The sequence below is a fragment of the Lithobates pipiens genome, unplaced genomic scaffold (assembly GCF_037356315.1).
Source record: "Lithobates pipiens isolate NorthernLeopardFrog02 unplaced genomic scaffold, aLitPip1_a1.2 Scaffold_19, whole genome shotgun sequence".
NCBI classification, from domain to species: Eukaryota; Metazoa; Chordata; class Amphibia; order Anura; family Ranidae; genus Lithobates; species Lithobates pipiens.
Window position 1 is genome coordinate 463,454,323 of NW_027507764.1, and position 26,111 is coordinate 463,480,433.

At 39.7% G+C, this 26,111-nt stretch overlaps 1 protein-coding gene across 3 annotated transcripts in view; it reads left to right on the forward strand.

The window, feature by feature from the left end:
* The first annotated feature begins 10,155 nt into the window (after positions 1 to 10,155).
* TRIM55 (tripartite motif containing 55) overlaps positions 10,156 to 26,111 on the forward strand; it is a 223,722-nt gene continuing 207,766 nt past the window's right edge. The window contains exons 1-2 of one of the 3 annotated variants that reach the window (XM_077492805.1): positions 10,156 to 10,488; positions 12,857 to 13,038. In XM_077492805.1, the coding sequence (XP_077348931.1) occupies positions 10,321 to 10,488; positions 12,857 to 13,038 (350 nt within the window). In that variant the 5' untranslated portion in view covers positions 10,156 to 10,320. The remainder of the gene's footprint in view (positions 10,489 to 12,856; positions 13,039 to 26,111) is intronic. The other 2 variants (XM_077492808.1, XM_077492806.1) reach the window with 2 other exon arrangements.

The window sequence follows — 26,111 nt, forward strand, 5'->3', positions numbered from 1 at the left end:
AAAAATGGAAAAAACAGAGGGGAGAAGAATGGGATGGGGAAATGGGGGTATCTGCTGTGGTTTTTGGTGTATAACAGATTTAGGGTTTCAAATCTGCTGCTCCACAGAATTTTGCAGTTCTTAGTGAATATGGCGGAAAATATGGCAGATGATAGTCAATAGGTAGCTGGCATGTTTTGATACAGAATCATAAGTTATAGTCAATAGTCAATAGTTATAAGAGGAGGATTTCTTAGCACAAGCAGGTAGGCAGCATGTTCAAGGGTAGAAGGCACCTTTAAAAGATATACAAACAGAAGAAAAACAGCGCCAACCTAAGTGCAGTATTTTAGATCACAGGTATTTATTTGTAAAGTAGTACACTCACTCTCTATCGGAATGTTTCAGGCACATCACGTTTTACGTGTAAGAAAAGCTTTTGGGGGACATCACAGGGCTCCCGGGGAGAAGCGGTTCCTCTTTCAGCTGTTTCTTTCGTCCGGTGGCGCCGGTGGTTCCCAGCGTCTCACGGCCCGGTGTCGCAGCGTCAGGGAGGTCCGTTCGTTGGTCGTGCGGGGTCGCGCTGTGCTGACGTTCGTTGCACGCGTTCAGAGCATGCGTGCTCCTTCCTCAGGCATATCGACCACCATATTGGAAGTGGTCAAATAGGGAGAAGGCAGTTCTGATTGGTCCATCAGGTTAGGGTGCCACCCTCTGTGGGGCGGGGTTATTTCGGCCAGGGCCTGGTGTTAGTAGGCTATGTGTTGCAGGCTGGCTGCATATCATTGTGCGTGTACCTATGTAGAGGACTTGGTCATTGTGGAAAAACCTTTTTAGGAGTGGTATATTTGTGAAATAAAAAAGTTTTATTTATGAATATATGGGTAAAAAATAATATGGGTAAAAAATAAAAATAATAGTAAAAAATTATAAAAGATGGAATTTTTATTATTAAAAGCAAGAGGATTTTTGCAAAGAAAAATAAAATAAAATAAAAATAAAAATAAATATAAATATAAAAATAAAAATTAAAATTAAAATAAACAGATGAAAATTATATGAGTAAAAATAAAAACAATCAGTGTTCTGTCTATCACAGGAGCTGGTCTAAAAGACGGGAATTTGTTTCAGTGGCCAGCTGCTGAACATTGCAGTGTGAGAGGTACACAAGAGGAAGAGGGAGGGAGGGGAAGACACTGCACTTGGGCCTCCCAGGGTCAGCCCTGTGTGCCGCTGCAGCCACAGCGCAAAGCGGCCCCAGGGCAGGCAGCCTACCGAGAAATTTCATGGTAACCCAGTAGGTCAGTCTGGCCCTGCTGCTAATGCGAATGGTGTTCCTGCTGTGAAAAAAAACACAGGAACGCCATACCCATGTGTTCCTGCAGGTCTCGAGCCCTGGGCAGGATGTTGTTCAGTGATATCCAGCCATTTATTCAAGTTTGTGCAGAGTTTCCTTTGTCCAGTATGTTTACAAAACTAATCTGGAATACCATCACTTCTGCTAGCTTTATTATTAGCAATGCTTTCTATGGCCCACTTGACTTCACTCCCCAGGTAATCTGGTTCAATGTCAGTGACTGCATCATTAAGGTTATATGGGACATTCATATCTTTCTTGTATAGTTATTCTGTGTATTCTTGCCATCGGTTCTTTTTCTCTTCTGCTTCTGCCAGGTTCTTGTCATTTTTGTCTATTATCATGCCCATCTTTGCACAAAACTTTCCCTTGATAACTTCAAATTTCTTTAAAGCTCTCTAGTCTTTCCCATTCCGTCATTTTCCTCTAATTATTTGCATTGATTGTTTAAAGAGGAAGTAAACCCTGATGGGTTTACTTCCTCTTTTTTTCCCTGCAAAGGTAAAGCATAATGGACTACTATGCATCGCATAGTAGCTCATTATGTGTCACTTACCTGACACAGGAGCCAGCGAAGTCGCCGCTGATCCCTGTAGTCCGCCGCGTCCATCTTGCTGGTGGCGTCTCGCAGCTCCGACCAATGACAGCGGCGCAACCGCGATGACGTCACTCCCGCGCATGCGCACGGGAGTCGCGCCTCGCAGCTCCGCAGCTGTCATACGGCGAAGCCGCGATGACGTCACTCCCGCGCATGCGCACGGGAGTCGACAAATTTGGCAAATCCATTCTTGGATTTGCCGCATTTAGTGCGCCTGCGCGCCGCTGTCTACGGCGCATGCGCCGTAGACAGCGGTGCCCATTTTCGGGCAAATATCTCCTAAACCATATAGGTTTAGGAGATATTGCTTGGACCTACAGGTAAGCCTTAATCTAGGCTTACCTATAGGTCCAAGTTGTTTGGAAGGGTTTACTTCCTCTTTAAGAAGGTCTTTTTGTCTCTTCTTTGAAGTCTGCATTGAGTTGGGTATATTTTCCCCTTTCTTCATTGTCTTTTGCTTTCATTATTTGTTCAGCTACTTGTATAGCCTCATCAGACCACTTTGCTTGTAGCTGTTGAAGGAGGCATGGTTAAGCTTCAAAAATGTGTCCCGACTGGCTCACACAGTGGTTGAACTGACAGCTCCTCTCACTACTCCAGCTGGATACATTGTCTTTGGGCAGACATCCGATTTCTGGATATACCATCACAGCCACACAGGGCAGCCTGACGCAGGTTTCCTGCACGGACTCCAGTTTCATCTTGCTCCCAACCACAGCAGGATTTCCTCTCCACCAAGGACTACCACACAGCTCCCAGCTCATTACAATCCACTGTGGAATGTCATGAGCTCCCAGCTCATTACAATCTACTGTGGAATGTCATCCTCTCTTTCCCCCTCACCAGCTTGTGAGTTCATTTTGTTTTATATGGTATTTTACTTAACAAATTATGCTACACTATGCCGGTTCCCTTTCCTCAATTGTCTTTTGCCTTCCTTCTTTGTTCAGCTATTTGTATAGCCTCTTTGCTTTCTTGCATTTCTTCTTCTTTGGGGTGCTTTTCATTGCTGCATCTTGTACGATACTAAGGTTAAATAAGTAAATAATTTCAAGATTCAAACATTATTGTAAAGACCATAAGGATCCTGCATAAATACCGTAAATAAATATTTCTAAAAGTGTATGCAAATTATTACATAGTTACATAGTTAGTCAGGTTGAAAAAAGACACAAGTCCATCCAGTTCAACCTTAAAAACAAATAAATAAAATAAAAAATAATCGTACAATCCAAATACCCAATTTTATGCCCACAATTGATCCAGAGGAAGGCAAAAAAAAAACCAGCAGAGCATGCTCCAATTTGCTACAGCAGGGGAAAAAAATTCCTTCCTGATCCCCCAAGAGGCGATCGGATTTTCCCTGGATCAACTTTACCTATGTTAGTACCTAGTTATATTATGTACATTCAGGAAAGTATCCAGGCCTTTCTTAAAGCAATCTACTGAGCTGGCCAGAACCACCTCTGGCGGGAGTCTATTCCACATTTTCACAGCTCTAACTGTGAAGAAACCTTTCCGTACTTGAAGATGAAATCTCTTTTCCTCTAGACGTAAAGAGTGCCCCCTTGTCCTCTGGGTTGACCGTACAGAGAACAACTCAACACCAAGTTCACTATATGGACCCCTAATATATTTGAACATGTTGATCATATCCCCCCTTATTCTCCTCTTCTCAAGAGTGAATAAATTCAGTTCCTCTAATCTTTCCTCATAGCTGAGTTCCTTCATGCCTCTTATCAGTTTGGTTGCCCTTCTCTGCACTTTCTCCAGTTCCCCGATATCCTTTTTGAGAACTGGTGCCCAAAACTGAACTGCATATTCCAGGTGAGGTCTTACTAATGCTTTGAACAGGGGCAAAATTATATCTCTCTCTCTGGAGTCCATACCTCTCTTAATACAAGAAAGGACTTTGCTCGCTTTGGAAACAGCAGCTTGGCATTGCATGCTATTATTGAGCTTATGATCTACCAAAACCCCCAGATCCTTCTCCACTATGGATCCCCCCAGTTGTACTCCCCCTAGCATGTATGATGCATGCATATTCTTAGCCCCCAAGTGCATAACTTTACATTTATCAACATTAAACCTCATCTGCCACATAGTCGCCCAAATAGACAGTGTATTGAGGTCGGCTTGTAAATTGGAGACATCCTGTAAGGACGTTATTCCACTGCATATCTTGGTGTCATCTGCAAAGACAGAAATTTTTCTTTTGATCCCAGACCCAATATCATTTAAAAAGGTGTTAAAAAGTAAGGGTCCCAGCACTGAACCTTGGGGTACACCACTGATAACCTTAGACCATTCAGAGTAAGAATCATTAATCACTACTCTCTGAATTCTGTCTTTTAGCCAATTTTCTATCCATTTACAAACTGATATTTCCAAACCTGTAGACTTTACCTTACACATGAGCCGTGTGTGGGGAACTGTATCGAACGCTTTTGCAAAATCCAAGTATACCACGTCCACCGCCACCCCTCTGTCCAAGGTTTTACTTACCTCCTCATAAAAAGAAATCAGATTTGTCTGACAACTTCATGAATCCATGTTGTCTGTTGCTTAAAGTGTTTTTGTTCAGCAAGAACTCGTCGATGTGGTCTTTTATTAAACGCCCCAGTATCTTCCCAGCTATAGAAGTTAAGCTAACAGGTCTATAGTTACTTGGTAAAGACTTTGATCCCTTTTTAAATATAGGCACCACGTTCGCCCTGCGCCAATCCAGTGGGACTATTCAAATCATTAATGAGTCCCTAAAAATTAGATACAATGGCTCTGAAATTACAGAGCTCAATTCTTTTAGGATCTGTGGGTGGATGCCATCAGGGCCAGGTGCTTTAGCCACCTTTATTCTGTCTAAATATTTCTGGACCATATCACTTTTGAGCCATTGGGGATCATTTGGGGCTGTGTCACTATCACCCCCATTATGGACATGCGCTCCCCCATGCTCTTTTGTGTACACAGAGCTGAAGAAAGTATTTAATAAATTAGCCTTCTCTTTGTCCCCAGTCACCCACTCTAGATTATTTTGTAAAGGGCCTACATGCTCAGACTTGACCTTTTTACTATTAATATATTTGAAGAATTTTTTGGGGTTTGTCCTACTATCTTTTGCAATCTGTCGTTCGTTTTGAATTTTTGCATCCTTGATTTCCTTTTTACATATTCTGTTAAATTCTTTGTAACATTTAAATGTCACTAGTGATCCTTCATTTTTATATTTTTTAAAAGCTCTTCTCTTATAGTTTATAGCTTTTTTAACTTTGGCTGTGAGCCACATAGGTTTTGTTTTTAGCCTTTTAAACTTATTGCCCATGGGAATATACTTTGCAGTGAGGTTCCCAAACAGTCTTTTTGAAGAATTCCCATTTCTGTTCTGTGCCCATTGAAGCAAATATTCTCTCCCAGTCTAAGTCCTGGAGAGCAGCCCTCATCCTTGGAAAATTTGCTCTCTTGAAGTTAAGTGTTTTTATCTTACCCATATGTATTTCTTGTTTAGCGCTAACATCAAAGGAAATGATGTTATGATCACTGCTACCCAGGTGTTCCTTTATCTGGACATTAGTAATAAGCTCTGCATGGTTTGAGATTACTAGGTCCAACAGAGCTTCATTCCTAGTTGGGGCCTCAATAAACTGGACCATAAAATTGTCATGTAATAGGTTTATCATTTTTTGCCCTTTAACTGTCCCAGCAGTGCCATTACTCCAGTCAATTTCTGGGTAGTTAAAATCCCCCATTATTATCACTGTCCCAGCCCTTGCAGCCCTTTCCATCTGTGCAAGGAGCCTCTACCTCCTCATTAACATTGGGTGGTCTATAACAAACTCCAACGATTAACTTTGAACTACACCCATCTAAATGCAGTTCCACCCATAATGCTTCAGACTCATCACACTCTCCATCCACCAGGTCCTCTTTCACACTTGCTTTGAGATCACTTCTCACATAGAGACAGACCCCGCCACCTTTCCTTTTTACCCTGTCTCTCCGAAAGAGTGCATAGCCAGGAATATTAATAGCCCAGTCATGTGAGGATTGAAGCCAAGTTTCAGCAATACCGATTACATCATAGCTCTCCTCATGCACCACAGCTTCCAACTCACCTATTTTGCTTGGCAGACTTCTGGCATTGGTGTACAAACACTTTAATGCATTATTACATTTTGCTCTGGTGTTTTTCATATTTTTAGTAGTACAAATTGCCCTATAGTTTTCAATGGCTGTTTGCAACATGGGAAATTTCTTGTCACCTGCCATATCCCACCCCCCATATATCCCCATTTCACCCTCCATTAATGTCTGACCCCTAACTGACCTGTCTGCCCAATGTAATTCTGGTTCACCCTCCCCCCTCAAACCCAGTTTAAATACTCCTCCAGCCTTCCCATAAACCTCTCCCCCAGCACAGCAGACCCCCTTCCATTCAAGTGCAAACCATTGTTAGCATATAGGTTGCACCCCAATGAAAAGTCAGCCCAGTGCTCTAGAAACCCAAATCCCTCCTCCCTACACCAGGTCTTTAGCCATGCATTCAGCTCTCTAATCACCCCCTGCCTTTCCTGTGTTGCGCATGGCACAGGCAATATTTCAGAGAATATCACCTTGGAGGTCCTTCCCTTCAACTTGCAGCCTAGTTCTCTAAATTTATAAGATAAATAGTACACAAATAAAACACAAATAGACCTATAGAAATGAGGATGAAAAAAGGAAGAACAAAAGAAGGATAAAGAAAACATGGATAACTAATTTCCTGATATGGAGGGATGGCCTGATGGAGAAGCATACATGCTCTGAACAAGTACCATGTCTGCCGCTTCCTCCTTCAGTGCTGACATCAATTTCACCAAGACCCAGACCTACCAGGAAGTGCTTGGACCCACCAGCACAGTCGAGGGTTTGGCTCCAAATCCATCACAGTGGGACCAGCAGGCCCGGACCGGCTCACCACAGTGGTGTTACCTAAATGAGCATTTTTCCTTCTTACTGTTTTGAGTTGACACTTTGTTGTTTAATAAAGCCAGTACTTTTATGCTACACTTAGAAGGTGCTGCTTCTGTTCTCATTTATCTACATACAGAGTCCTTTCTAGCTCTTCAACCAGCAGCAGCCACTAAGTGAAGCACCTGGGCATACTTAGATTTCTGCTAGTGCACCTTTTCTGTTTTTGGCCTCTAACTGCAGTAAGACTTATTTATTACTAAGAATAAAGATAAAACACACTCACATGGATGATAAAAACAAACTCATAATCCATAAATGTGATGCTGTTACAGTGCTCTCCTCTCATGGCTCCTCTACAGTCCTTTCCACCATCTAGCAATCAACAGCTCAGCTCTGTGCATGCTCCGAAAACACATTACCGCCCTGTGATGTCAGTAATTAACAAGTCTTACTGAATTTAGAGGCTAAACATTCTAGAGAGTACATCCATTAAACCTACCAACCTCTTCACTATCTGAGCTTCCATCTCCAATCCACCACATTCTCTTGTCTCGAGCTGGCTGGGCAATTGTTCCCCCGGGTTTTGGCGATGCTTCTTGCCGCCGAGAGGCACATGGGGTACACTGCTCATTTTTCCTAACATAAATGCCTTCATAAAGTCATAATGAGGCATCATAGTGGCTTTTATAGACTTTACTGACCTTTTCTTTGAATATCTTATGAAACATTCCATGGTGGAATATACTGTACATTTTAGGCCCAAACACACAGCCATTTCTTTCCAAATGGCATGGCATAACAAATAATCCCACTGAATACAAATTAGGAGGGAATACTGTGGTGTTTACCTGCATGCAATAAACAATATTGAAAAATCTCCCCAACTTTATATGACAAAGGGATAGGTTAAAGAAGAATGCACATCCAGAAAGGCACTGCTCATTAAAGAGAAACCTCCCTTACAAAAGTAGGTGTTTCTTCTGGTTTCTATTGCTTTCTTTCTAGGAACATAACTGTTACTGGTTTCCACAGGCAGTGACCCTAGAAGCTTTATGGTTTAATGGCATTTTTTTTTTTTTTTTTACTTATTTTCCAAAATTACTTTTGCTGTTGACCTTTTCTTGTGAAGAATAGAATCACAGGACAGACCAGTGACTTATCTAGTAGTCCTCTTTTTTTATGTTTTTTTTCCCCCTCAGCTTATTGAGACAATCAGTATCTAGTCACCTTTTCTTTCTTTAGCATCCAAATTGTCAACTTTAATTTTTTTTTCAGCTTGGAAAGGCAATCTGTTTATAACAGTTTTGTTACGTTTCCTGTTTTTTAAGCCACCTCCTGTATGCATCCATGGCATTAGACTAGTTTATGGATAGTGACAATGGCTAACTGTACCTAATAATGTGTGTTGGCACAGCCAATTGTAATTTCCACCAGGGGCACATAGGAGAGGGAGACAATCCAGGGGTGAAAATGAGATACCAACGTTACCCTATTTGACTATGAACAAGGACAATATGACTTAACAAGGACCTTCATGGCACAGTCACCAAATATTATGTATGAGCCAATTGCATATTTAACAAAATTGAAAACAACTTAAATTACACTGCTGTGAAAGCTTATATGAGATTTTTATAGGTTGCATTTCAACATACTTTAAAATGTATTTGCTCCTGAAATTTTTTCTGACAAAACCAGATGTAATCTCTATAATGTATTAAAGCTTGACACTAAACTTTCCTCAGTCTACTGTATTGTTTTTTTTTTTTGGGGGGGGGGGGGGTTCTTTTTCTTGTATTGACTTTTTGCATTAAGTCTGATTTTCCTGTATTTTCTCTTGTTTTTTGCAAATATGATTATTTTTATATAATTTTCAGTGTCAATTTAGATGTTATGTTAGCATTAACATCTATATATTTATATAAATCCAGATTTAATATGCTGTACTACAGACGTAGGAAGAACAAAACATTTTTCACATATTCCGTTTTTTGTTGGAGTTCAGTAGCACTACTAGTAAAAAAATAAATAATTTATAAAAGCATCATAAAGAAAGTCCAAAAGATATATCCTAAACTGATGATTTATTGGTTCGCATTATTGATTGTTGCATCTACCACCTCCAAATAGACACATCAGATACCCTATTAAAACCTTGAGGTTGTCAACCATGTCAGCACATGCAATAGCAAAAATAAATTCACCACAAATAACAGGAATATAAATAAATGTATCATCTTTCATCTTTATTACAAAATAAAATCACAGTCTTAAAAGACATGGGGAGAAATAACTCCAAATTGTAAAACCAAAATATTATTTTGTCCCAGATACCTGTACAGTATACTCTATACCAATATTTGTAACCTATATCACATACAAAAAGATGACAAATATTATAATATTTCATTAGGCAAATGGGCCTCATATAATCATCACATTGTAGTATGTGGAAACATCTACATACTACATTATGGTGTTTATATGAGGGCTAATTGCCTAATGAAATGTTCTAATATTTAATATAATTTTCTATGCAATATACAGTTGTAAATTTTGTATACTGTATATGTATATGGGACAAAAGCGTACTTTGGTTTTAAAATTTGGAATTATTTAACCTTGTGTCTTTTAAGAATGTCGTTTTTTTTTTTTTTTTTTTAAATTATACATTTTTTTATTTCCTTCTTCCTCTTATAAAAGTAATACTATTTAGCAAAAGCAAACTTTGGTTTTAAAATTTGGAGTTATTTAATCTTGTGTCTTTTAAGAATGTGATTTTTTTTAAAATAAAAATTATACATTTTTTATTTTCTTCTTCCTCTTGCAAAAGTAATACTTTTTAACATTAAAATATTTTTTAGTTGATCATGTTGATATGGATGCATACAAGATTTATAAACATATAGGTGTATCTAAAGCATAATCACAATTGTGGTATCTGCTCCTGAGAACTGTTTAAATGGTTGGTCAAACAGCCCCTTAACACAGAATTTATAAAAAGTCCAGAAGAAAAGGTTCTGCACTTAGAAACTTTTCTTGCCACACCGCTCTAGTGTTGAGAGCAAGCATTTAGTGACACATTTAGTGGCAGCTGTCGTTGGGCTCCAGATGTCCTTCTGCCCACTTGATCTGACCCTCCCTATTCCCACAGAGAGGAATGTGGAGCAGACATCCCTGGGATCTGTCAGCTGTCTATATCTATCCATGTGTCACTTTCATATATGGACAGAGCAGTATAGCAACATGTGACAGAGTGCTGCTAAAAACAGCTTGAGCACTTTTCAAATGATCCTTTAAACAATGTCACCCAGCTGAGGAAACTCATAGGATATTTGATCACACGAGTCCAGGAATTATTTGAAGAGAACAGACCCGGAAACTCATCACCACAGCCTATTTCTCCTGAAATTACTCTCCTCCAAATAGCTAGGAGATGAGCACCTCGCTGGCTTACCAGTCCTTGAGTAAAGAGCAGCAAACTATGGATAACTTGGAGAAGCAACTTATATGTCCAATATGTCTGGAAATGTTTTCCAAGCCAGTGGTAATCCTTCCTTGCCAACATAATCTGTGTAGGAAATGTGCCAGCGACATTTTCCAGGTAAGATGTTTTCAAAGCTAGAACATGTAACATCACAGAGAGTAAAATCCAATTTAGGTTACATAATAGACTGAAAAAAGTTATTGCATCTATTATAACAATGCAGAAGATTAAATAAACTACGACTAAAATGAACACATTTTAATTTTAATTAACTGACCAAAAAACATTATCTGGCTATGAACCACTGTGTATTTTTTGTCTCATTCAGTAAGATAAAAGACAATGTGAAATATTTAGTAACCCAAAGCAATCTTTAGAATTCATCTTTCAATAACCTGACATTCATGAAGTAAAATTTGATTGGTTGTTATGATTTACGCGCTTTACATTACCTTTACATTTGTGCTACTTTACATTTGTTGGTTGCTTAAAAGACAAATGTGCTTGTTTTTATTAGTAATAGAGAAATGTGCTAGGTAACGTCAAGTCAGGGGTCATCTGTGTTCTGTGTCCTCCAGGCTCATAAGAAGTGACATCTGATCAGGTTTTCAGCAGTGCGCTTGACAGTTTTATGTATGTTAGAATCCATCTGAATCATTATGTATAATGCTAAAAAAAATAAAGTTACGGTAATATAAAAAAATATATAATATACACATATGCAATTAAATCCTGCAACAATTTCTAAAATGTTTATGAGTAAACATTTAAATTTGAAAAAATCAAAAAGAACATGCATTTAATGTGTAATAAATGTTACACTAATGCTAAAGAGATGCAGAATACCAGCAGCATAGAGAAAGGATCTCAAAGTTTACAGTAGCAAGCTTGTTAGAAATAGAAACATATATAATGACACTGACTGATGTTTTTTCTTCTAGTAATGGATAAAAAGCCAAAGCTTTACAGACTTTGCATTGCTGTTTTACCACTATCACTGGAATAGCAAGTGAGGGGGAGTTCTATTTTAAATATACACTGCCACGCATCTATTCCACAAAATTTAGCAAACGGGAGAAATAAAGATGTAACTTTAGGCAAGTGATCAGCAAAAATATCTTTATAAAAATAAGTATGTATTTTTAGGTACATTGCATTATCAATGGAAATTGTGTTTGTTTTTTCGCATATCTCCATCTAAATGTTATTTCTACATTATATTTTTGAATTTATTGCTCTCTGGCATTACTAAGTACATGCAAAAAAAACTGTCCAAGTTGCCCATTGTATACAAGACATGTCACATTTTTGTAGCCAAATCTCACAGGGGAAGAAATGAAAAGTTCTTTACTTGTCACACTCAGTGTACCTGTATGCAGTTCAAATTGTGTGCCCTTATCAACTATTACTTAGTATACAGTATATTATGTCAGAGGCAACCTAAAGGTGTTGGAACACAGGTACCAAAACCTTCAGTCTGCATATCTGTAAAAGCAAATATAAATATTGGTTAATGAGTTTTTGCACCTGCACTGTGAAGACTGTAAGCTATTTGCACTGGAAGTAGAGTGGTAATGTGGGATTTCAGTATACTTTATGAGTATTTACTATATATCTATTCTTGGCACCAACAGACAGTGCTGAGAATTATTTAACCCTTAATTACCCATCTAATATCTCATTCTGGATAAAAATCCCCTAAATGGTCTTAGGCAAGCAACCAATTCTTGTAGATTAATTTTCTTTTTAACTTAATAAATTGAAGCAAATATCTGATTGGCTGTTACAGGTACACTTTCCCTTTTACCTTCTACCTGTTTTTGAATTTGAGAACTAATGGCCAGCTCAAATCGCAACTCACTTCTCCACTAATATAGTAAATAATCACCAAACATACTGTAGGTTTCCAGGTTTATGGAAGTACACAATTGTCAGCAAAACCTAAAATTTTGAAAAAATCCAACAGGCTGGGTTAGTAGAGTAGAGGGAGGTGAAGGTAGTTAGTAAAACATTCTTATAGTTATGACATGCTGCTCTTCACGAAAAGCTTAACCTGAGATTGTCAGTGACCTGCGACCTACACCTCGATTTTTTTGTTATGGAGAGATCTACCAGCATACCTTACTTTTGGAATAGGTGTGGTAACAAGCTAATGTTGCTCAGACAAAGACAAACCAGCAGCAGTTGGAGGACTGGGCAAATAGCAGTACAGAGCTTGTCATCAACACACCTTTCTCAGCTGTACACATCCATCTCCACAGATCTCATTTTGAGACCCTTTGAGGCCTTTTCCTGCTTTTACTACACTCATGTAAAAAAAAAAAAAAAAACAACAACATCAATATCTCAGTCAGTATTGCCACTTTGGTTTCTTTACTATTGAAAATGTTCTTCAATATGTATACAGCTGAGCACTATGGAAGTATAATATTTACATTCTGTAAGATGAAAATTACATTAATTTGTTTTACTATCATGTAAATAGGCTTCCAACCCATATTTACCAACCAGAGGAGGAAACACTGTGGCCACAGGAGGTCGCTTCCGTTGCCCATCCTGCAGACATGAAGTGGTTCTGGACCGACATGGAGTGTATGGCTTGCAAAGAAACTTGCTGGTTGAAAATATCATTGATATTTACAAGCAAGAATCAACTAAATCTACAAGGTACCTGCATTTGTTATAATTAGCTTGTGTTGTTTAGTATAATGAGTAAAAATTATTATTAAAGTTTTATTTTTTGGGGCTTATATTGGAATTGTTAAACCAAATATTTACCATATTAATAATAATATATAATATTAGTGCCCAAGCCATTCAGTGCATTTTATAGATTTAGCATTACTGGTATCTGTGCAAATCTGCTGTAGTTATGTTGGGCCTTTCAGTTCATTGTGTGAATTTTCAAGAAAATCAGTGCAAAGCAAATTATAAACTGTGGTAACCCATGGCAACCAACTAGAATTTTTTTTATTCAAAACAGCTGGAATGTTATTTCTGTTTGTTTGCTATATGTTACCACATTTTGCATATCAGTTTTGAACTTTATACTGTTTGCACTATTAATATGCATTGCACTTTGCACTTTTAATATGCTTTTTAAAGCCAATCTCCATCTTCAATTAATTTTAAATAGTTTTGTTTAACTAGCTGGTCTAAGTTAATTATTACCTTCACTACTAGATGTGTCTGCTGTGAGCACTCGTCATCTACATACAGTATACAGCGCTGTGATTCAGCAGCAGGATGGGAAGTTTCCACCCCACTCCCACTAACCCACGAACAAAATCAAGTCGAGATGAGAGCTGCTAAGCCATTCAAAGGGAGCTTTGTATTCTTTGAATGAATACAAAGCTACCTATATTTGGCTGAGGTGGAGAGGTAGGCCAATGATGTCACAGTCTCTTCATTCATAGAATACAGAGCTCCCTGTGTGAAGGCTGAATAACAAGAGCATGGTATCCCATTAAAAACTTAGTTGCATTTATTCACTCCATAAATTAAGCACACACACATTAAGTCAGCTCTGTGTCAGCATGGACAAGTAGAGAGTAAGATGTCATCACAAGCAAAGACTATATGTAGCAGTGGTAGTGAGCAATCCCAACAAAGAAGGAACACCTTTGAAAAGTCCTACAGCCCCCCTGCCAGACATAAAGTACAGCCACATGCAGGAACAGTGGTAGGAGACACTACACTACACTACACTCTACAGTGAACACCAGCTGTCATATTGAGTGGGTCCCTCCTGAGCCAGCTTCGGGATTGCTGACACAGAGCTGACACAGAGCTACCCTAACGTAAGTGTGCTTAAAGCTGAACTCCATCTTTAAATATACTTTACGTAGTTTGTTTGGGCCAGCTTGGCCCAAACAAACTATGTCCCTCACTTACATGTGAGATTGATGGATGTGTGGTATAAACTGTATGTAGCTGAGGCTATATACAGCATACCAGGCTATGTTCTGGGTTTGAGCCAAAAAGTACAGTTTCATACCGGGATCACAGTAGAGTCTATCACAGCCATGCTCAGCCATTTCGAGAAAGCAATGTATTTTATCAATGAATACAAAGCTCCCTCTGATTGGCTGAGTAAGAGGTGGTGACATCATCAGCACATCTCTATCTGCAAGTCTCAGTTCAAACCTTGAACATAGTGCAGCTTATGCCACATATTCAATGGCCTCACATGTTAGTGAGGGACAAGCTGGCACAACTACTGTATAACATACTGTATATCCAAAAATGGAGATCAGCTTTAATGTATGGAGTGAATAAATGTTACTATGTTTTTAATAGGATCCTGTGCTCCTCTTCTTTTGTCTTTATGCCCAGTTCGGAACAGCCCAGATACTGCAGGGTCCCAGGATTTTTAATGTATTGTCTTCTTTTCTGCCCTTTGGGACAATACCTGCTGTAGTTTCTATCCTACATTGGTGACTAGAAGCTGACGTCATCTGTGTATTATGGCAGTTTGTTTTCATTATATGTGAATGGCTGAGCAGCACTTAGCCTGGCTCGCTTTTGGTCTGAGAGTGGGACAGGAAATTCCCATCCCATGGCAGGAACACAGCCCTGTACTTTATGTAAGCTACATACATTTTCTACAGCACATACAGTGGAGAAAGTAATACATTTGAATTTCCTGAAATATTTTTTCCCTTCAATATTTTCTGTGGTTGTATATTGCATTATGGTAATTCCATCTTTTTTTTACTTTGTGAAACAGCTTACTTTATCTAATAGGTAGGACTGTGGTTAAATGGTTAGCACTTATGCTGTGCTGCGCTAGGTCATTGGTTTGAATCTTGGCTATTATCTGCATGGAGTTTGCGCTCCCTGTGTTTTTGTTTGGTTCCTCTAAGTACTCTGGATTCCAACAACACCCCAAAGACATGCTGATAGGTTAATTGGCCCTAGTATGTGGGTATATATTGGCTCTGATCATGTGTCATCACATTTTGCATTCCAGCCTCAAGCTGAACAATTGGGATGGTTGAGGAAAGACCTGGTGACCCATGGAAAAAAGGCTGTAGAATCTAAAAGAGTCAGATATGAAAAAACAGATAAATACCTACAGTTAAATACTTTAATGCCCTTGATCTGTACAATGTAACTTTACAGAGAAGAGAGATAGATATATTTAGGCAGCTGCCTCTTGACCCTTTGTGTTATCCTGATTTTGCTGATACATTTGGATTGTAGATTAATTAGAAATCACAGACATTCAGCTGTGTCTGTAAAAAACAGGACATGCTGTGAATCCTGAAACATAACAGGTGATGCTGAAGGCTGTAGGTTTCTGTGTTCCACAATCTGCTTATAACAAGAAATCTGAGAGGAAAACATTTGAGTTATATAATATGCTTGATGGCCATGGTGAATATAAACCCAATTGGTTTGACAAATACTTTACACATGACACATGATGACTCCCTGCAGGTCAGTACAGGACAGTCCTTGTGAAATAATTATCACATCTACAAAGTATCTGTCTGGGATGAAAACATGGCTAACATTAGCTCTGATGTTTTATTTCCATTTCCATTCATTGCAGGGTCATTGTTTAGCCTTCTCTTTGCTAAGCTGGGTACACACGGAACCGGACGACTTTTGATCAGTGCGTTCAGCAGTCCGTCTGACAGAATCCGGTCTAATGACCGCCTTTTCTTTTTTTTTCCACAAATAATTTTTATTCTTTTTTCAAAGTAACAGCAAGCAAATACAAGGCAATATTAAGACTTCAATCTGTACAGAGCATCATGAACGGCCAACATGACCTTACATATACTCGTTAATAAGCAGCAAAGTTGTAACAATTAAACACAGCAAATTCCAGACAGTAAGGCCGCGTACACACGCGGGGACTGTTCGCCCAACTTTGTCCGTCAAACAGTTTCGGCAAACAGTCCGCTCAAAATTAGCATGGACGGACATGGCCACACACGACGAACGAACAGTTTGCTGAAACCGTGCGCGATGACGTGAACGGCACGTACGACGGGACGAAAAATACGACGTCCTATACACTGCATTATAACTTTCGGCGTGTAAATCCTTTCTGAGCATGCGCGGAACTTAGTTTGTCGAACAAGCCTACACACGAGGGAACTGTTCGCTGAAACAAAGTTTCAGCGGACAGTTTTTCGGAAATTCCGAAAAACCTTGTTCAGCGGACTGTTCGCTGAAACTGTCCGCTGAAAGCCCACACACGGGCGGACTGTCCGCCGAAACACTGTTCAGCGGACAAAGTTGGCCGAACAGTCCCCGCGTGTGTACGCGGCCTAAGTTTCCAGTAATGGAACTGTAAACATTGTATCACTTAGGTACACGCCTTCATTCCAGCTTGCTCAAGGTAGCATTGCGCCCTACGTTCACTCCAAACTGTTGCGCCCATGATGTCAATGGCGCGCATGTGCGCTAATAACTCCTACCAGATAGCTGGGGGGGGGGGTGTGGGAGCTCCAGCAAGATTCGGCTGGTCGTCCCAACGACTCCCAAATTTGAGCGATGCCCGCTGACAAGGTTCTCCAGCCCCACCCCCTTTGCCATGAACGCCATCAGTGATGTCTGTATGACCCTAGGGTGCGGTTAGTACCGCAGATGAGCTGGACAGGAAGAAGAGGAGGGTAGGGAAAGGAGAGAGAGAAAAAAAAAAGAAGGGGGAGGAAGGGGGGGGTGGGTGGAGGTAGGAAAGGAAAGAGGGGACCAGCTATGACCGCCTTTTCTTAAATGAACATGCTGATCTGTGTATTCTGGTGGGGGAGTAGGGAGGAGTCCCCTTGTCAGAATACAATTGTTCAGTGGGCATGGAACTTTACATGGAGCATGTCATTGTGGATAATATATCAATACATCAATATATGGATAGGTATAATTAATATTAATTTGATATAATTTACCCCTAAGGGTGGTCCATGATGTTTTGAGAGCCTAATCAAGAAATAATATAATATAATAATATATAGTACAAATGTAATCATAAAGAATTTGCATAATTGATTATAATAATAATGGTAGATTTATTGCATTACAATCAATGGACATGATTAATACACTGATTACAGATAAATAAATCCATAGTGATTACATATTAAACATACATTCATATAATAGATGACAGATAAAAATGAATAATGTTGAAATTCATGGTTGATATAGGCTAAGCTGGGCACCCTTGGTTGACATCCCGACATGGTTTATGGCTTCTTGATAATCATCAGGGGTAAGATGCACATGTATGCTGAAAATCAAGTAAATGAAATTACCATTAATCTATAGAGTCTTCTAATGAGAAGGGAATACCAGAGACAACAAGCTGAAAATACTTACAGAGGAAACCGTAAGTTATGTCCAATTCCAGCAATGGGTTTATAAGGTTGTCTGGAATGAACTGTCTCACCCGGGGTTGAGGCAGGGTAACACCCGCCCATCTCAAAAGTTGGGGAAGGGGCCAGGGAAAGCAGCTGCCACGTTCAACCTGTGTAGGTGTCAGTGTCTTTATTTATTTCCCAAATCCCTGTATCCCTTCAAACTTTCAATACTCCCCGCAGTCACCACTAATTGTGGAAGATAGTTCCACATCCTTATTGCCCTGAGCGAAAAACCCCCCTTTAGTTTAGGGTTAAACCGCTTCTCCAATCTCAATGTGTTACCCCTTGTCCTCTTACACTCCTTGAAACTGAATAATTTTTCTCCTATGCTGTGATCGCCATTAAGGTATTTGTAAATCGCTATCATATTTCCTCTCAAGCATCTTTTCTCAAGCGAGAATAAATTTAGTGTTTGCAGTCTTTCCTCGTAATTGAGGTCCTCCAGTCCCCTTATTCGTTTTGTTGCCCTTCTTTGTATCCTTTCCAGTTCCAGCACATCCCTTTTGAGGACTGGTGACTAGAACTGGACAGAATATGCTAGACGTGGTCTAACCAATGTTTTATAGAGTGGTAGGATTATAGTTTTATCCATGCTAATATTCTGCTGGCTTTGGTAGCTGCAGCTTGACATTGCATGCTATTGCTCAATCTGTTATCTACTAGGACCCCCAGATCTGGCTCCGTCCTTGATTACCCCCAAGTGCATTACTTTACATTTCTCCACATTAAACCTCATTTGCCATGTAGTTGCCTGCTCCATTATTTTGTCTTGCTGTAAAATTTCTATATCTTAATGTGAAGTTATTGCACTGCTTAATTTTGTGATGTCTGCAAAACAGAGATTGAGCTATTTATACCTTCCTCTATATAATTTATGAATAACTTGAATTGAATTGGTCCCAAGACAGAACCTTTTGTTGGACACACCCCTGTTACCAGTTTTTAACTCTAGAACAAGTCTTATTGACCCTGCCTGCAGACCTCAGCTTGTAGATTAAGCGCTTATGGGGGAATGTTTCGAATACATTTGCAAAATCCAGGTAGACTCAATCCATGGGTCTTCCCCTGTCTAGATGACAACTCATTTCATCATAGAATGTTAACAGGTTGGTCTGGCAAGAATGACCATTTGTAAACTCACGCTGATGACTACGTAAGATATATTTTTCCTCAGTAAATTCTTGGATATAGTCCCTTATCATCCCCTCCAATAATTTACCAACAATTGATGTTAGACTGACTGGCTTGTAGTTCCCAGGGATTTGTCACTGTCCTTTTTTTTGAATATTGGTAACACATTGGCTTTTATCCAATCATGCTGTCCACAAAGATTAGGAACAATGGTCTGGCTATAACCTGACTGAGTTCTCTAAGGACTCTCTGGTGTAGGACATCTGGTCCTGGTGATTTATTTGTAGTAAGTCTATCTAGTCTTTCCTTCACTCCAGCCTCTGTTAGCCACAAGAGTATGCCCTGTGATGTGTCCCCAATAATACTTCTGTGGTCGGTATACCTTCCCTTTCCTGCATAAACAATGAGGAGAAGAAGGCATTTAGTACAGTTGCCATCTCTGTGTCGTCCATAACCATCCCCCCTTCCTTGTTTTTTTTTTATGCAGGCAATATGCTCTGATTTTGCCTTTTTACTGTTAATTGTATTTTTTTTTTTTTTGCTTTTACTTTCTTCCGCTAAGTGTCTCTCGTAATCTTTTTTGGCTGACCTGATTGCATTCTTATACTTCTTATTGCATTCCTTGTAGTGTTTGAATGTGTTGACTGCGACCCATCCCCTTTATATTGTTTAAAGGCCATTTTTCTCTTTAATGAGGATTGGAATGCACTGTGTGATACCTTTGTTTAATATATTCCTAAAGCATTCCCATTTTTCTTCAGTTTTTAATGTTTCCAGGATTTGGTCCCAATTGATGTCATGTAGTAATGATCGCAGTTCCAAAAAATTGGCTCAATTTAAATTTAGGGTTCTTCTGCTATCCTTGTGCCTCCCTTTTCTATGTTTTACATTAAATTTGATCATCCTATGATCATCCTATAATCACTAGATCCCATGCTGTCCCATAGTTCACATCTGAGATCAGACTTGGATTGTTCGTAATTAATAAATCTAGCAGGGCATTTTTACTAGTATGGGGAATCTACCAATTGCGACGTAAAGTCATGAAATGATGGGCCTTTAATGAGTGAGCTGTCCCCTCTCCCCAGTCAATATCAGGATAATTGAAGCCCCCTATTATGATGACATTTCCCTGTCTGGCTGCCATTTCTAACTGTGATAATAGACCCAGCTCTTCCTCCTCCTTTAGGTTGGGGGGTCTATAAGATACCCCTACTATTAATTTCTCACTTAATTCTTCTCTGTGAAGTTATACCGATACTGATTCCACCTCCCCCTCATCCCATTCACCATGTCACTCCCCTCTGTCACTCCCCTCTGCCACCCTTACATCATTTTTTACATATAGACACACCCCTCCCCCTCTTCTACCTTATCTGTGTTTCTGATACAAGGAATATCCAGGGGTATTCCCTGTTGCCAGTCAATCGTGTGAGCTGTTAAACAAAGTTTCAGTTATTCCCACAAAGTCTAAGCCCTTGTACACATGGTCGGACACTCTGCCAACCAAATCCGTTGGATTTTGTCCGACGGATTGTGTCCGAAACTGTTGCATACACACGGTCGGACCAAGTTGTTGGAAAATCCGATCATTCAGAACGTGATGACGTTATTTCGTTACGACGGGACTACGTTCATGCTAGTAGCCAATAGCTTTGGTGTAGGAATTTGATCTGAGCATGCGTAGCACTTTGTCCGATCAAAATTCTCTACACATGATTGGAGTATGTCCGATTGGACCAGTTTGTCTGAAAATATTTCCAACATGTTGGAAAATTTGGTCCGACGGATATTCTGACGGAATCAGTCCAATGCAAACCACACAAAGTCGGATTATCCGACAACACGGTCCGATAGGACACATTCCGACGGATTCTCCGACCGTGTGTACAAGGGCTAAGTCCTCCTCATGTAGTAGCAGATCCAGTTCCTCCATTCTGTTAGCTAGGCTCCTAGCATTTGGGAATACTTCTCTTAACAATGTATGGGTGCATATTAACTTCCCCATAGTTTTTATCGGGTTTTTTAATTGCCCTTGCATTCACCCCAGGATTAGAAGTTACAGCTGTATTATCCCTTCTAAATCCACTATTACCTTGTAAACAACTTCAACCAACAGTTTGCAGCCTTGTTTATTCCCGATCAAGTTATCTGCGTTGATGAGTACCTGATTACATTTTCTGGGTGCTTGTCTTTCAAATAGTATCTCCCCAGCAAGCGTGCCAGATATGAAGTCAAGTTGTATAAGCTCTGTGACAAGGGCAACAGGATATACATATAGTTTTAGGGTTTACGAGGGAAGAGACAGACATGTGGAGCCCCCCAACTGCCAGACTACATAGGGAGGACTGGCAAGATTGTTTTGGACTTGGTGTCACCCTTATTCGGAAAGGGGTACCACTTGCACGTGGACAAATATTACACAAGCGTGTCACTTTTTAGTTACCTTTTTGATTGTGGAATTTACCTCTACCCAAAGATCACCCCAAAGAAGATGTAGTGTCTGCAGAAAACACGGCTATAGGCGTGACACCCAATTTATTGTCCCTCCTGTCCTGACCAACTTGGTCTCTGCATCGGTGAATGTTTTCGTTGCTACAACACCCTAGTGGAGTATTAGCGTAGGGTACAGCACTGCACAGTCCTAAGGCCCACTTACACAGGGTCTCGAAAGATGAGATGGCCATCACATTTTGAGAGACCCTAATCTGGAATGTTTACAGTTAAAATAAAAGTGCAAAAAAAAAACACAAAAAAAAAGAAAAGAGAAAAAAAAATAGTAGATTATTTTATTTTTCTTCTCACCTTCTTGTTCTCTCTCTATTGTTCTCTATCTATTATTCACTCTCTATTGTTACAGTATTTTATGCTTAACTGCAATGTTTTGTTTTTACTGTGTTTTATTGTATTTGCTTTGCAGATATGGTATGTCTTACTGTTATACTGTACTGTAACTTTGTTTTAATGTTAGCCATTATTTGATTTGCAGGTACGCCATTCAGCTGCAGCACAGGTTTATATATTCTGACAGCAACAGGGTTTGCTCTCATGATATGTAAAGCTCTGACTCCAGCGCTGTAAGTCTGTGACTCCAGTGCTGTTTTATTGTGTAAATGTTTTATTTTTACCATTGTTTGCTTTTCAGGTACACCATTGCAGCACGGATTTATGTATTTTGACAGCAACAGGGTTTGCTCTCGCAATGCGTAAATTAGCAACTCCGTGACTTTTTGGCAGTCTAGCCCCATACAAGAGCCCCAAAACCAATCACCGTCTTCAGGATTTATAAGGGTGTAAATTTTTTATTTCACATGAAATGCAAAGATAGCACCAAAAAAAAAACGAATTACCATTTTGGAAATTAGACACCCCAAGGTATTTGCTAAGAGACATGGCGGGTATTTTGCAGCTCTCATTTGTTTTTGAAAATGAAGAAGAGAAAAGGAAATTTCTTTTTATTCTTTTTTCAGTTTTCAAAACTTTGTGACAAAAAGCGAGATCTGCAAAATACTCAACATGCCTTTCGGCAAATATTAGATCAAAAAGCACGTGAGGAGAATTGCTCTATAGGATTTGGCACTGCTCCATCTTTAAGACCCCTGCAGTACCATCCTGTGATGGAGTCTTGGTATACTTTTTGATTCCTTTCAGCAAATAGCTTTGGGTGTCTACTTTCCAAAATGGGGTAATTTGGGAGGGGTTTGTGCTATCTTGGCATTTCATGGCCTCTGAAACTGTGATAGGCAGTGAGGGAGTGAAATCAAAAATTTACATCCTTAGAAATCCTGAAGGTGGTAATTGGTTTTCGGGGTCCTGTACGTGGCTAGGCTGCCAATAAGGTCTCACACATGTAGTTTCCCTATCGCTGTACTCAGAAGAAGCAGCAGAATGTATTTTGGGGTGTAATTCCACATATGTCCCTATGGCATGTTTGAGCAATATATAATTTAATGACAATAATACAAAATGTATTTTTTTTTCCATTTTTCAATCACTTGTCCAAAATGGGGTCATTTCGGTGGGGGGGGGGGGGGGGGTGCTATCTTGGCATTTCAGGGCCTCTGAAACTGTGGTAGGTAGTGAGGAGGGGAAATCGCCATTTTACACCGTTAGAAAGCCTGAAAGTGGTGATTGGTTTTTGGGGTCCTGTACACGGTTAGGCTCCCAAAAAGTCTCACACATGTGGTATCGCTGTACTCAGGAGTAGCAGCACAATGTATTTTGGGGTGTAATTCCACATATACCCATGGCATGTGTGAACAATATATAATTTAGTGACAACTTTGTGTGAAAAAATAAAAATAAATTCCCAGAAACTTGAGGCAAATATAAATTATTCCATGGGCTCAACATGCCTCTCAGCAAATGGCTTGGTGTGTCTACTTTCCAAAAATGGGGTCATTTGGGGGGATTTTGTACTAGCTTCGCATTTCATGGCTTCCGAAACTGTGATAGGTAGTGAGACATGAAGTTGAAAATTTACGCTCTTAGAAATCCTGAATGCGGCAATTGGTTTTCGGGGTCCTGTACACAGCTTTACTCCCAAAAAGTCTCACACATGTAGTATCCCCATACTCAGTACTCAGGAGAAGCAGCAGAATGTATTTGGGGGTGTAATTCCACATATGCCCATGGCATGTGTAAGCAATGTATCATTTAGTGCCAACTTTGTGGAAAAAAGAAAAAAAAACTGTGTAAAAATTATTTTATTTTTTTGTCATTTTTCAATCACTTGTGACAAAAAATGTAATATTCAATGGGCTCAACGTGCCTCTCAGTAATTTCCTTGGGGTGTCTACTTTCCTAAATGGGGTAATTTGGGGGGGTTTTGTACTGCCCTGACATTTTAGCATCTCAAGAAATGAGATGGACAGTCATAAACTAAAAGCTGCGTAAATTCCAGAAAATGTACCCTAGTTTGTAGACACTATAACTTTAGCCCAAACCAATAAATATATGATTATGCCGTGTACACACGATCGGACTGTCTGGCGGACTTGGTCCCAAAAGTCTGGCGGACTTAGAAAGAAGTTTTGACTCAATCCGCCCGTCTGTGTGCTAGTCTGCCAGACTTTTGAAATGAACAGACTTGCCCACACACGGAGTAAAGTCTGTTCATTTTTAATGTGGCTCCAGGTAGACGGAACTAGAGAAGGAACTTAATGTTGCCGCCTCCATCGGTGAGATTGACACCTCGCTAGCCCCGTCACCTGGTATGGATTTAAAGGGGAACCCCTACGCCGAAAAAATGGTGTGGGGGTTCCCCCAAAGTCCATATCAGACCCTTATCCGAGCATGCAGCCCGGCCGGTCAGGAAAGGGGGTGGGGACGAACGAGCGCCCCCCCCCCCGAGCCGTAACAGGCCGCGTGCCCGCAACAATGGGGGGTGCTTTGGGGAAGGGGACCACCTTGTCCTCGCTCTTCCCCACCCCCTTTCCTAACTGGCCGGGCTGCATGCTCAGATAAGGGTCTGATATGGACTTTGGGGGAACCCCCAGGTAGTTTTTTCGCCGTAGGGGTTCCCCTTTAAATCCATATCAGGTGACGGGGCTAGCGAGGTCTCAATCTCGCCGATAGAGGTGGCGACAATGACTTCCTTCGCTAGTTCCTTCTACCTGGAGCCACATTCAAAATGAATGGACTTTACTCCGTGTGTAGGTAAGTCCGTTCATTTCAAAAGTCCGGCGGACTCCCGCCATAGTCTGGCGGACTGTCTGCCGGACCTACGAGTGTGCATAATAGTAACACGTGCCATGTTAGGTATCTATTTACTCAGCACAACATTCTCTTTTAAATTTAACAAACCTAAAATTGGGTATTATGTTGTATGTGCCTACAGTTTATTAAAGTGTATTTTTTCCTAAAAAAAATTGCTAAAAATTTGAAATATACATATAATGTTTGATTTTTTTTACATGTATGAGAGAAATGTCAGAATAGGCCTGGGCAGTTAGTGGTTTAAGGCCACAAATGATCATGTTCATTAAAAGAATGCTGTCTGAGAATGGGCAGTCCAGAGGAACCAGCACTTTTGGAATCTTTTGGAGTTTTGTAAGACTGATTGTTCAGCCCTTTCTGCTTCTTTATATGACATTTTATACTGTATATGTCAGAACAGAAACTTACAGTATTTCATCTCAGAAAAAAAGTAAGACAACAAAGTAATACAGAAACAGCAAGGTTCACCATCCAAACAAAAAAAAGATGGAAATGATGAAGAAACACCACTGAGGTGGTAATTGGCTTGTTACATGTACTTTTCCGTTACAAAAATGTTATCATGAGTCATAATGATAGCAATATGACCACTATATGACAAGTCTCTCACACATAGCACATGTCTACTACACCAGCTGTCAAATTATGTTTTTTCCACCTACTGAGTATATTGTCAGGATATCTCATCCTGGGCATTCACTTAACATTGCTGAACTCCTATCTTTGACCCCAGTGCTCATATGAAGGCTTTCATACACCATGTGAAAAAAGAACCTTTTGTGCAAGTGTTGATACTCAGCAAACAGAAATGGATGATTGCAGTCTAATTATGCAGTTTACCCTACTTTAGAATAATTTCAAGGGATATTGAGAAAATCATATCTATTCCAGGCTTCATATACTTTTGGTACTTTGTTGTAAATATACAGAGGTTACTGGTTACTGAGGTTACTGTAAAAAAAAATATATATATACTGTATATATCTTTAGTAAGGGGCAAACGCATATAGTGATTGCATTTTAATGGAGTAAATGCTATTGGTAGTGGGAAACCTTGCACATGACTTGGTCACCCAGGAACAGTCCAAGCAATAATGGGAACTGGCAGAAACCCAATGTGTGGCACTTTAATTATGACATGATGCCTTTTTTGATGAGAGTACTGTTTCTATATTTATAGAATATATACACCATGTGCTTGTACCAGGGTCCTGGGCTCTATCTGGATATTTAAAGCATTTTTCCTTCTTTTCCCACTCATATTTGTGGAGCTTCCATCTGGGCTGCTAACCCAAAAGGTCTTTTCTGACTCATCATTGTTGTGTAAGCGAGGCAATATGTTTTGTTCATGATTGTGCATTTATTTGGTATATATGGTTGAATTATATGTTTTATGAATTTTTAGATCTGTTTTCTTTCATTGTCCTGAGGAAGCAGAGTTGCAAAATATGTCAAGATTGTCAAGATTGTTCCTCACATCCACCACTACAATATTGTATCACCATTTAATATTTAATC